At 39.8% G+C, this 13,986-nt stretch overlaps 1 protein-coding gene across 1 annotated transcript in view; it reads right to left on the minus strand.

The window, feature by feature from the left end:
• Positions 1 to 13,986, minus strand: part of ESYT2 (extended synaptotagmin 2) — a 138,968-nt gene that overhangs the window by 18,307 nt on the left and 106,675 nt on the right. The window contains 2 exon segments of the mRNA XM_032806341.2: positions 5,209 to 5,283; positions 8,692 to 8,754. Of these exon segments, the coding sequence (XP_032662232.1) occupies positions 5,209 to 5,283; positions 8,692 to 8,754 (138 nt within the window).

Here is a 13,986-nt window from a genome sequence, read left to right on the forward strand (position 1 = left end):
TCTGCTTGGTGGGATTCCCCCAGACACCTTAGGCAGGAGTCATGGGGATCTCCTGTTGGCATCAGCCTCAGGCAAGCCGAGCTGGGTTTGAAACCCAGAGACCCTGGCATGGGCCTGGACACCAGGCAGTGGGGGTGGGGGGGAACCTGCTCCCTCTCGACAAGAAACTAATCTAAACTAACTACCACAACCATTAAACAACTATTCACAACTACTTATTACTAATGAAAACTATTAACAAGTACGAAAAACGAATGCTAGGGAGAATGGAGAACAGCTAGCTGCGCTCCACAGTTCCAACGACTGTTATGGGCAGTAAGAAGGAATTGAGGGGGCGCTGGGCCAGCAGGGGCATATATCGGGCACCATAAGCACGCCACTCCAGGGGGTGCCTCAGCCGATCCACCAAGTGTTGCTAGGGTAAAAATCTTCCGATGATCGTGCACACAACGTGCGCACATCTAATTGGAATCAATATGAGCAAGCACTCGAAGAAGAACCTTTAGTGCACATCAGCAGGGTATACAAAGACCAATTAATGAGCAACAAATTAGTGCATTTTAGAAATCAACCCCTGAAGTTTGCATTACTGTTCAGTATAGACAAGCCCTTAGATACAATTAACATTTCTAGTATTTTTTGAATGAACGTTGATTTTTATTTATTTACTACTTTGGATGTTTTATCCATGTATATCAGTAAAAACCTAAAATCAGAAGCCCTACTTCTTTTATAAGTTACATGGATGGACAGTTCAATGCACTATATTGTGCAAAGTGTAATTCCAACTGATGAACCTCCACCCTAGATGGTGTTCGTCTGTGAACAAAGTAACTTTACCATAAGGTTTCAACTTCAAACTAGTGATTGTTCTTTCCCAGTCTTCCTCAGTGTCAGTGGGTGCACCAAGACTGGATGACACAACAAAACTGAATCTCACTACTTCCAGTGACTGGTGAAAACTGCCATGTCATTTCCAGAAAGCAGCATTTTTTGGAAAGACTGACATTAAAAAGGGCTGTTATGTGGAGTTCAGATTAATAATTTACCCCAAAATATTTGTTTATATTCTCTTCCAGTTCTCAAATCAATATCTATATGAATGTTGCATGTACAACATGCTGTTTGTCTTCTGATAAAATTTTCAATAAGATATGTGAACACAGATATAAAAAGGCAACCACCACTGGTAATGTGATCTCCAGTTTGGATCACTGCATCTTTTGCTTAAAAATAGTTCCTTGTATTTATCTCATTGCTGTGTTGCTAGTATGTCATTAATTTATTTGTTTTTATTTTAAAAATTTGTAGTGCTTGATCAATATTTGTGGAGATTTAAGTCCTATTTATCTACAGTCTTTGCAATGCAAGCTTCTGTACTTAGTTCTACCAATGTGATCTAAGCCCAACCTAGAGAGAACATTGTTAGTGAGAAGAGAAGGTTACTCACTCTGTGCAGTAACTGAAGTTCTTTGAGATGTGTGACCCTGTGTGTGCTCCAGTTCAGAAGTTGGTGCGTCCCTGCACCATTGACTGGAGAATTTCAACAGCAGTGCCCTTCTGGGTCGCACATGTGCCATCCTCTTCTTGCGGCATTGTTAACACCTCATCTGTCATGCACAACCGGACCCCTCACAGTTCATTCTCTACCAGAGAGTCTATAAACTGAACTCCGAAGTAGAGGGGAGGAGGGTGAGTATTGGAGCACCCACAGGAACACACATCTCAAAGAACCTCAGTTACTGCAAAGAGTGAATAACCTTCTCTTCTTTTCCAAGTGATGTCCCTATGGGCGCTCCACTTCAGAGGACTGTAGAGCAGTGCCTCACATTGAATAGAAGGGGCTTCAGAGTTGTTGTCTGAATGACTGGAGAGAGCACTGTTAGACCTAGAAGTGTATCTGAGCCTGTGCTCTGGGCAATTGTGTAGTGTTTTATGAACATATGTTCAGAGGCCCAGGTGGCAGATCTACATATGTCTGTGAGTGGTACATAGTTCAAAAAGGCTACAGATCTGGTAGAATGAGTTCTGATCCTCAGTAGGAGTTGTAAGTTGTTTTGCTGGTAACAGAGGTGAATGCATCCAGAGATCCATTTTGATAGCTTATGTGGCAGATCCTTTAGAACATTCTATGGTGGAAAGGAAAAGCGTTGGGAGATTTTCTGAAAGGCTTAGTTCTGTCAAGGCAGAACGCTAGTGCACGTCTGACATCTAGAGTATGTAGTAGAGCATCTTCTGCACTCTCATGACGTTTGGGAAAGAAAGCAGAGATGGATTGGCTGGTTTATGTGGAAGGAGGATGATATTTTGGATGTGGTCTCAAGGTGGCCATGTCCTTATTGACTATGGAATATGGCGGACATGCCACGAGAGCCCTTATCTCAGCAATATAACAGGCCAATGTAATGGTGACTTAGAATGCTACGTTCATTAATAGGTGTGTCAGTGAACACGTTGGTAAGGGTTCAAATGGAGACTTGGTGAGGCATCACAATATCAGATTCAAGTTCCAAGGTGGCATGGGTGCACATACTTCAGGGTAAACATTCTGAATGCCCATAAGAAAGCATTTTGTGATTGGATGCGCAAATAGCGATGCCTTGTCGATCTCATGATGCTGCAAGATGTACTTTGATTGAGCTAATAGATAACCCTGAATTTTTTAGCTCCACGATATAATCCAATATCAAGGGGAGAGATTGGAAATTGCAGTAACATGTTTGCCTTGACACCATATGGAGAATCTCTTCCACTTCTGAAGGTAAGTCTTGCATGTGGTTGTCCTCCTACTGTTTAGTACCATGTGCTTAACCTATTCTGAGCAGGCTAATTCATCATGATCGAACCATGTAGGAGCCTTGCCTTCAGCTGAAGTCTCTCCAGGTTTTGGTGGTGAACCTGTCCAGCGTTCTGTGAGAGGAGATCCATCTAGAGTGGTACAGTGCATGATACACATACCGCCATCTGCAGCAGGTAGGAGTACCAAATCTGTCTTGGTCACGTTGGGGATATCAGTATGACCTTTGCTTTGTTGGTACATATTTTGTGCATCACACTCAATAGAAGTCATATCAGTGGAAACATGTAAAGAAGTGGTGCTTCCCATTTGAGGAGAAAGACATCCCCTAGTAATCGGGGTCCCAGGCAGGCTCTCGAGCAGAACTGAAGGCATTTGAAATTTTGTGATGTCACAAAGAGGTTGATGGATGGGTGGCCCCAAAGTTGAAATATGTTTTGGAGGACTACTTCGTTCAGTTCCTATTCATGATTGCGTGAGAATTCTCTGCTCAATATGTCCGCTGTAGTGTTCTGACAGCCTGGAAGGTAGGAGGCTGAGATGCTAATATTGTGTTGAATGCACCAATTCCACAGTTTCATGGCCTCAGTTCATAGGTACTGGGAGGGGGAGCCCGCTGCAATGCTTTCTATAGGTGGCCCAGGGGTCCCAGGCCACTGCATGGAGAATGGCATGGTTAGGCATCCATGGGTGTATATTGAGGCCTCACTCTTAGAGGTCCAGAGGTTGGCATTTGTTGGTTGTGAGGAATGTTGTGAAGAAAAAGAACACCCTCTTCCTCATTATCTTCCTCCTCACTAGAGAATTGAGGTGCTATTGGTTATATAGGCTATTCTGGTATCGTGCGCACCAGAGAGCTGTTGGTGCTAAAAAGTGGTGATGCTGGCATGGATAATACTAATATGTCCTTATGATGGAGGTGATGCAGTACTGGTGGTTTCGGCGCCGAAGTGGTTGATGCTGATGGATTCAGCAGTGCAGTCGATGGTGCTGATGGTTTTGGCGGCAATTGGGTTGGTGCTACTGGCATCACTATTGAAGAGTTGGTCGGTGCTGATGAAGCTGATGGGGCAGGTGATGGTGGCATAGCCTGTGTTGGCAGTTTCGTCTCCTTAAGCGGTGTTGCTGGAGCCGCTATGGAGACTGCAGGTTTACTCCTGCTTCTCGTTTCTGTGCCTGGGTGCTGGGGATTGGCAGAGGCCATGGTGCAGGTGGTGCTGGAGGATCCCAGTGCCTCATAGGTATTTAGCTGTGGTGCATTCAGTATCGAGGAGAGCAAGCTGGCTGGAGACCGCTTTGTTTTTGATCAGCTCTCTCTGAGGAGAAGTTGCTGCTTCCTTCCTCATTGATTTTTTGGAGAAGTGAGTCTTCCTCTGAGCAGAAAGTGAGGGCTCTAGGGACTTTTGTGCAGAGGGGGTCTCCTGCCAAGGGTTGGAGGCCAGGTGCAAAGATGACGACTCCATAAAGATGATTTTGAGGCACATATCCCTGTTCCTCCTAGCTTGAGCCTTCAGGTTGCTATAGTGAGCACATTTCTGAGGAATATGCGACTCATCCAAGTAACGGAAGCAGCAGAAGTGTCCATCTGACATGGGCATGGCATCCCGGCATGACAAGCAGAGCTAAAATCCTGGTAAACAAGGCATAACTGAAAAAATAATGGTTCGTTCCAGGTACAGACACTAAAACAGTCTGTGAAAAATAAAAATAAATATTTTTTTTAGACTAAAGCAGAAGAGAATAAAGGAGGTAAGTAACTGACTATTAACTATTTTAACACTAAAACAAGCTAATGTTGTGATATGGCTGGGAGCTCCGTCTCTGGCCAACAGTTGAGAAGGAACTGAGGGGCTCAGTTCGTGTATGCTTTATGAGGTGCCACGAGACAGGAACAGTGCATACTTGACCCAGATGGCACTGCTGCTGAAATTCTCCAATCAACAGCGCAGGGACGCACCAACACCTGAAGTGGAGCACCCACAGGGACATCACTCGAAAAAGAACAGGTAGCTCTAAGGATCATAATTTATTTATATTATCACAGCGCTGAGGAGCCCTAGTCATGGATGAGGACTCCACTGTATTAGGTACTGTACAAACACAGACCAAAAAGACAATCTCTGCCACAAAGAGTTTATAACCTATGTTCATGCTCATTGAGTCTCTGGCCTCTCTGCTAAGAATGCGAGTCAGAATGCTAATTAGTGCCAATTGTGGGGGTCGTTTTTGGTTGTTCCAATGTCCAGTTATCCAACTGAGTCCACCAGCTCGTTTCAGACAGATAAGACTTAAATTGACTTTTGGTTACAATTTGCCCTAGGGGCTAAAGGCTTGGTGGTCCACTGCCAAGCACATATAGTTAAAGACCCAAATGTCTCTGAAAGAGCTAAGTGTTGAGAACAGTAGCTTACCTTACTTTCCTGTGCCTTGTGTCCAACTGACAATAAGACTAGAGGGTTGGGGTTGCTGTTTATCTTCTTTCCTGACTGAAAGAGGAGAAAGCATAAACTTAATCTTTAGAATATGCTATTACATTTCCCTCTACTTCAATTTCACTCCAGTATTTAAATACCCCTCAGCCTTTGAACCCAATCTGTTTTTTTAAATATCAAAATTGTATTCACTCTGCTACATGCATTTTTACTATCCTCGGTATTTAACAGAAAGCATGATGATATGCACACATTTACATGGTTGGTGGCTTCTTAGTTGCTTAACATACAGCAATGATACAGACTCACTCATCCATAGTAGACTAGTTTAAGAACAGTGCTACAAACAAGTTGGAGTTTCAGAGTTCCAACTGTTCTCTTGCTACCCTTTGAATGAAACTGTTTGAAAAAGTGCAACCTCCCAACCTTGTAATGAGCATTACAACTGACAGAGCATCATCACAACAGCAAAATGAATGTTGTGGTTGGCATGCCGATGGAAGATATGGAGAAAGTGCCAACTCAGGAAGCTTACTTTATGTACAATGCTATAGTATAATTAAACTGGATTTAATACCAGATCATCAACATTTCTTCTTTTTGGGTGGGAAGAATGAAGATGCACTGTAATGTACCTGATAGGTATTTCTACAGTTTACCAAATACTCTTTATTAGAGAATCAACCAACTCCCATATCTGAGCCTAGCTCATAGCTGTATAGCATTAGCTCAAACTGTAAAAATAAACATTAATTCAGAATCGAACTATATAAAATAGAAATATTTCTAACCATGTATTTCCATAACACATTTTAGACAGGCCTATCAAATAAAAATTTAAGCAAAAGAGAAAAGGTAGACATAAACATTAATCATCTCAAGAAGTTGTTAATGCAATTTAAGAAAACAGTGTACAAGGTTAATTTATTTTAGATTTTACCCAAAAAAGATTAATAAGATTAGACATAAATTAAACAGAAAAGTCAGCGAAGCCCTACTTAAAACATGTAAGGTCACAAGAATGTACTTTATGATTGAATCACTACTCTTGTTTTGAACTTCTTAAGCATTAAGAATCAGTTCATGTCTCATATTAATCTTCTACATCTGATATTTCCTATAATATGACATGATTCTTATCAGATACATTTTGCTTATTGTCAGAATTTCCTTTAAAGCACAAAGTTAAAGGAATATTCCTTTCATGAACAAATGCTCAATTTCTGTTTTTAAACTTTAAATATTTAGTTCCACCCAAAATAGCTGTAAGTGTTCAGGGAATACAATGAAAATAAGATTAAAATCCATCAACATAGTTAAAGAATGCTTTATGCAGACTTAAATAAGGAAGATTCATTTTGTTTTTTTTTTTGTTTCACACAGTGTTGCCTAAAAATATCTTTTCTTTGTATAAAGATGTAAATAACAATACAGGCATTAGCAAAATCCTATACCTAATACTGACTACACAGTGGCTTTACCTAATCATTTTAGTCCTAATGAAATAAATGATTCTGTGTGCATGCCTGCGCACCCACCCACCCACCCACTTGCCTCCATAATATATGCCTTTGGCAGGTTGAATTTACTGTTCACTGGACATGTCAGCATCTAAATGTGCAAACTGCTATTTCAACAAGTTTTTCCAGTTTCCACTTTATATTCATGTTGTTCTCAAGTTATTCTCTAAATCTAATCTCTGGATTTTACATGCAATATGTCTGGGCATAATATAATCTGTGTGTGTGTGTTATGTATTTATTGAGGATAGGGATAGAATACAGAGGGACCTAGACAAATCAGAGGATTGGGCCAAAAGAAATCTGATGGGGTTCAACAAGGACAAGTGCAGAGTCCTGCACTTAGGATGGAAGAATCCCATGCACCGTTACAGGACTAGGACCGAATGGCTAGGCGCAAAGTCCTGCAGAAAAGGCCGAGGTTACAGTGGATGGAGAAGCTGGATGAAGTCAGACGCGGCCCTTCTTGCCAAAAGGGCTAACGGCATTTTTGGCTGTATAAGTAGGGCATTGCCAGCAGAATAAGGAGTGATCAGTTCCCCTCTATTCACACCTGTGAGGCCTCATCGGAGAGTACTGTACCAGTTTTGGGCCCACACTACAAGAAGAAGTGGAAAATTGTTGGAAAGAGTTCCAGCAGAGGGCAACAAATGATTAGAGGGGCTGGGAGCACATAATTTTATGAGAGAAGGTCTGAGGGCAACTGGGATTGTTTAGTCTGCCAGAGAGAGAGAATGAGGGGGGATTTGATAGCTGCTTTCACTACGTGAAGAGGGGGTTCCAAAGAGGATGGATTTAGACTGTTCTCAGTGGTACCAGATGACAGAACAAGGAGTAATGGTCTCAAGTTGCAGTGGGGGAGGTATAGGTTGGATATTAGGAAAAACTTTTTCACTAGTAGGGTGGTGAAGCACTGGAATGGGTTATCTAAGGTGGTGATGGAATCTCCTTCCTTAGAGATTTTTAAGGTCAGGCTTGAGAAAGCCCAGCTGGGATGATTTAGTTGGGGATTGGTCCTGCTTTGAGCAGGGGGTTGGACTAGATGACGTCCTGTGGTCCCTTCCAACCCTGATAGTCTATGATTCTCTGACCCAAAGAATTTTTATAAAAATCAAATCAAGGAAAAGAACATTCTAAATGCATTATTTTTTAACTTTCATGTAAGAAACAAATAAAAGATAATTCAGAATATATTTAAAGTGTATTGATTCAACATTAATTCAAAATTGACATGAAACTCCTCAACAGAGAAAATTAGTATTTAAAGTTTTTTATTTTTTAAATCAGTCACTAAAGCAGAGATTCTTAAAGATTTCAGAAATTAACAATAGAGAGATTACTTTTCATATCATGGTGTCAATGAACATAGTTTTTAAGAACCTAGATATGTAAATCTTATAATGAGGTGGAACTCAGTTTCTGATACATCTCCTTAAGGCTTTGATTCTCCAATGAGAATACTCATATGCTTAGAGTCAAGCAAGTACTTTGTTGGGTTGGGAAGAGAGTGCTCAACGTCTTGCAGGACTGAGCCCTGGATGGAAACTGACAGATTCTAGCAAAAACATCCAACTGAAAATGTATCTTAGAAACCCAATAGGACTAAAATATTGTGTTTATCACCTATTTCTGAATGAGTAACCAAGTCTTATTTGGCACGTGTGGGGAGTCAGCTTTGTTAATGAAGTATTACTTTAAATCAGAATTCTAAAGCCGACTATGCATCATTTAGTTGAGTTAGAGCCGAAATTCCCACAGACCAAAATACTCTGCTTGTCTTGACCATGTCATTTACTTCTTGGTGCTAGGAATTAAATATTCTGGCACTAAATGCATTGCTGACAATAGAAATTCCATCCACTGTTGGCAGAGACATGTTGCAGACATTTGTGTGCTTTCAATTAACTTTGTGACCTTAAATGGAAAACTGTATTAGTTTTACCTTTAGGGCTTTCTGAACAGCAGCCTTCTTCAAGCCATCAGAGTTAAAGTTTAATGGATTATTCTTTTAAGTCAGAAGAGAACATATGAAGGGTTAATAAGTCATGCAATGAAGCAATTCCACTAGGCTAATTAATTAATGACATGACACAAACAAACAAAAAAATCCCCCCAAAACAATGACGCAACAATAACCAAGCAGAAGTTACTTCAAAATAGCCCAATGTTCTTCTCTCCTCTTCTACTACAAGTATTCTGCTTTTAAAATACACTTTTTCTTTCTGTCCTTTTATATTCTCCTGTATCATTTCTATTGATATACAAAAAGGCACCAAGGTTTACTAAAAGGATTATTATGGGGCACTGCTTTTCCCAAAAGCCCTTTTATACATTGGTCTTTCCTATTAAGGGAAAGTATGTTTTCTGAAATAAAACAACACAGAAGCTGACATGAAGAAAGATAAATCAAATGGGGACGTGAGAGAACATGCTTTTATGGGAAAATAAATATACACCTCTACCCCTATATAACGCAACCCAATATAATGCAAATTTGGATATAACACAGTAAAGCAGTGCTCAGGGGGGAGGGGAGGGGGCTGCGCACTCCGGAGCATCAAAGCAAGTTCAATATAACGTGGTTTCACCTATAAGGCGATAAGATTTTTTGGCTCCGGAGGACAGCGTTATATCGGGGTAGAGGTGTATTATTATTCCAGATATTAGTAAGGCTTAGTTCATTGTAAACGTAAGCATTTTCATCTTCTTTTCTTGGTCTTCTTTTTCTTTGCCAACAGACCAATATGCCACTAGGAGCGCAACATATTTTACTAGTTTGAACTGAGGATGTGCAAATCTATCAGCAATAGAAATCTGACCAGATTTAAGAAATGACAATTCAGCCCTCTGACCATTTTCCATTAACTAAACAAGGTTTCTCATTTTACTTCATTAGTAGTCATATTATCCTTGAAGTGATGCATGCAAACTGTAAAACGTTAAGGGAAATTTGCATTGCCACCACCTCAGGAGGGGGTAATTTTAGGAATTAAGTAAAGGGTTTTTAAATAAAGGAAACAAAAGCTTTCCAGAATTTTGTATCATTCTATTGATTTTCAAGCACAATTTCCCACAGCTTGCAATGGGGAGTTCTGCTTAAAAAGCTGTGGCATGTGGCAGCCCAGGAATTAGCACTAGCATGCCACACTTTTCAAACATGCCACACTTAAGACAGGAAGCAATGCTACCAGTACTTTGCCAAGAGAAAACCTTTCTAAAATTCAAATGCACTGTTGACTAAAATTAAGTGTCAGTTCTTTCTGAAAAGAAGAAAATCAAATTCTTTAATATTCTTGTTGTGAAGTCATTAGCCATATCCTAGCTTAGGAGAGCATGTACTACAGTATTGCTGGCATTCAGTTTAGAAGTTTGTGTTTCAGTATGAATAGATTTCAGAATGGTAGCTGTGTTAGTCTGTCTCAGCAAAAAGAACAAGCAGTACTTGTGGCACCTTAGAGACTAACAAATTTATTTGAGCACAAGCTTTCGTGGGCTAAAGCCACATCATCAGATGCAAGCAGTGGAAAATATGGTAGGAAGATATATATACACACACACAGAGAACATGAAAAAATGAGTGTTGCCATACCAACTCTAATGAGACTAATCAATTAAAGTGGGCTATTATCAGCAGAAGAAAAAAAAAAACTGTAGTGATAATGAAGATGGCCCATTTTAAACAGCTGACAAGAAGATGTGAGTACCCATAGGGGGAAATCCACCTATTCCAAATCGCTGCAACTTGCCTACTATCAGACCCTCGCCGTGCAGTCTCCCTCACCCTAGCTGGAGGTCAACTAATGCCTTGAAACATGACGACTAATTACTCCTGTATCTCATAAATCCTTCCTGTGGTCTCAAATGGGGTTCCAGAAACTTCTGAAGCTCTGAGAGCATCCTTTGGTGATCTATGGAAGATAGTGACCTTACAACAGTTTTATTAAACTCAGTGCAACTGGTAGACATGTTTGCAACCCAGTACTCTGAGCTAAGGACGACAGTGCATATCAATACTAATGATGGGCACTTTTGAAAATTTTACCCACTAAGTTACTTATAAGCGGAGTCACATTGTTGTAAGTGTCTTGGGCACCTAAGGCACTTTTGAAAAGGGATTTAGGCTCGTTAATCACCTAGCAACCTTTGTAGATTTTATCCAGTGACTAAAAGGGAGATATACCTGGAAGAGATGTCCTTATGTGAAGTCACACACTAAAATTTAAAAAGAAGCAATAAAAATAGAAGCTTTTGGCCAAAATTTAGCATTAATATTTCCTTTACACCTTTTTTTAAGGTTGTAGAATAATTTTTATTGAAGAAAACACCAATTACCTTGAAATTTTAGTACCAAGAAAATATAATATAGTATACATTTTTATGCTTAGGACACCTATATACCATGCCCTTTTATTTGTAAATTTAGATATTTAATTGTATTTTAGATTTGATTAGATGAAATGTAAATATTTACATACGGTTCATATGATTTGGTATTTGAACCTTAAACAGATGGATATTAATTCAAAGGACCAGGCAAACAGCTGTCTTTTGGTCCATCACCATTGTGTTTGGTTTAGATCAAATAAAAGACCACCAGCAACACTTAAATCTGCACATCCTTCTAAGCTTATTCAGCTCTCTCTGGCTCAGGAACTCTGAACCTGAATACTGACATGGCTTCCAATCTCTAGTTGTTTATAGCAGTGCGTGCATTTAAAGAGTGTGTGTAGTGTAGCTACAGCTGCGTCCATCCCAGAATATTAGAGAGACAAAGTTGGTGAGTAATCTCTTGTATTGGACCAACTTCTTTCGGTCTTCTTCAAAGATATTACCTCACTCACCTTGTCTGTTTAGAGATTGTTAGCCAAAATACAAGACTATTCAAATTCAAAGGCAGCCATCAGTTTTCAGTGAACCCTACAGTGTTCAATGCAAGCACAAAGTACTTCTGTCTATACTACCACTTATGTCAGTATAAGTTATGTTGCTCAGGGAGTGTGTTTGTGACTAAGCCACCCCTCTGAGGGACATAAATTAGACTAACCTAAGTGCCGGTGTGGACAGCGCTATGTCAATGGGAGAGCTTCTCCCGCCGACACAGCCGCCCCCGCTTGTTGAGGGTGGATTAAGTAAGTCAGTGGGAGAGCTTTCTCCCATTGATTTAGAGTGGCTCCACTAGAGAGCTTACAGTGGCACAGCTGCATCGGTGCCGTTGTGCTACTGTAAGCTCTCTAGTGTAGCCATACCCTTAGTAAGTGATGGACTCCAAATGAGGCCATTGCTGGCTAACAAAGATTATTTGAAACAGAGAAAAGAAATTGCAATTGGCATAACAAGGAACTTAATGGTGTGAAATAGAATTTACAAGGGACTTTGAAGTTTGGAGAGCACAAAGAGCTACAAAGAACTTTTTATCAAAACCTGAACCAGGTGAGGGAAGATTGCAAGTTCTCATAAATCCTGCTACATCTCATTTTAAAACTGTGACAAAGGAGGTTGGTTGTAATAATTTATTATAGTTTCATTTCTCTAGTACTAAAAGTCAACATTTCATCCACTGTATGCTGATACAGTATGTATTTTATTACTCCATGAATCTAACAATCTAAATAAAAGCTCTTACTATTTAATAACCTACACATCTTGAGTTTCTTATCATAGAACATAATTTACTTACCAGATATGTTACAATAATAAATGAAATTTTAAATCTCTAAAATGCAGTTAAAAGGTAGCACAAAAACAAACGCACACTGGTTGAAACCATGCAGCAGAACAAATTGCATGCTTTGTCATTCCACTATAGAGTCAGTGGCTTTAGTAGAACTAATCCACACCCTGGCAAGTAAATAAAATAAACATATATATAACACCAGAGAACTCACAAATAGTGCTCTATAGAGTGAGGTAGTGTTTTCACAAAAGACTAGTCCCGATGCTCTCCTCTCTTTTAAGTAGCCACACCCAAAGTTTCCCTCGTAGATACTCTTAGGAAGATGGAAATGGAAGGAGAAAGAGTGATGGGATTGTGGCAGAATGAATGCACAAGCAGCTTTACTATATAGGAAAGTTAAGGAAAACAGTCAAAAGATTCCAGAATAACTGCAAGATGTAACGTATAAGTAAATGTTTCCAAACCACATAAAACTTTTCATCAAGTAATCCTACTTCTTTAGCACTAGGTATTTCAATTATATCAGTACACTGTACTTGTATAGTACAATAACCATGAGAGGCTCCCTCAGTGATCTTCAAACATTCTCCTAATTTACCCTGAATATTCTACATTTATGTTTTAACATGACAAATACTACTAAGTACGTGAAGAGCGACAAGCCCTTTTCTATGCCATTTCCAGTGTAAGATACAATACATTTTTGTGGAGTCTGAAAAGTTGAAGATCCTTTTCCTCAAATGCAATGCTTTGTAATTCACAATGGGAAGGCAATACCATTAACAAGCCATCTTTGAATGCAAAAGCGACATTTCTTTATAGAGACAGTTATGGCTAGAGATTGAAAAAAATATTGTTAATGGAAAGCTTCTGACTCATTGTTAAAACTAAATGCCTCTGACTGGAATTACCTACAAAAACATTTGGGTCTGACACTAACGCCTTAGATCCGAAATGTACTACTAATCAAGGATGGCATAAGTAAACTTTCCCTGTTCCACATCACTAACAGCTGTCAATACTGAACAGATTCAGTTTCCAACTAACAATTACACAAAATTATTCCATTGATAAATATGTGCACATTGAGAAGTGTCGGACGCCTTTCATGTTTGGTCTTGTAAATATTATTTCATACCAGAATTAGGGTGGACACACAGAAGACAATCTGCCACCTTTGGGCAATTCCAGAGTAGAAAGACGCTCTTGTTCTTTCTCTCCTTTCCATATAAGAAATATTCCTGCTAGAACTTTTAAGATTTTTATTATAGCAGACTAAATTGGCATCTACAACAATCTTTTCAGTCTCTCTTTACATGGAGTCTTTCCAAATCACTAATAATATTTTTTCACTCATCTGTGAATTCTCTCTACTTTTGTGGTATTGTTTTTGCGATAGGGTATCCAGGACAGAACATAGCAGGAGAGGATACCGTTGATTTATATAACCAGGGGTAGCAAGTTATACGGGCCTGTGGTGCCCGGGCTCCAGCAATATTCAGGACCTGGGGGCCCGGCTCCACCCATGTTTGAGGTCAGATCTCTCCCCCAGCCCTGCCTGCC

The sequence above is a fragment of the Chelonoidis abingdonii genome, chromosome 2 (genome assembly GCF_003597395.2).
Source record: "Chelonoidis abingdonii isolate Lonesome George chromosome 2, CheloAbing_2.0, whole genome shotgun sequence".
NCBI lineage: Eukaryota > Metazoa > Chordata > Testudines > Testudinidae > Chelonoidis > Chelonoidis abingdonii.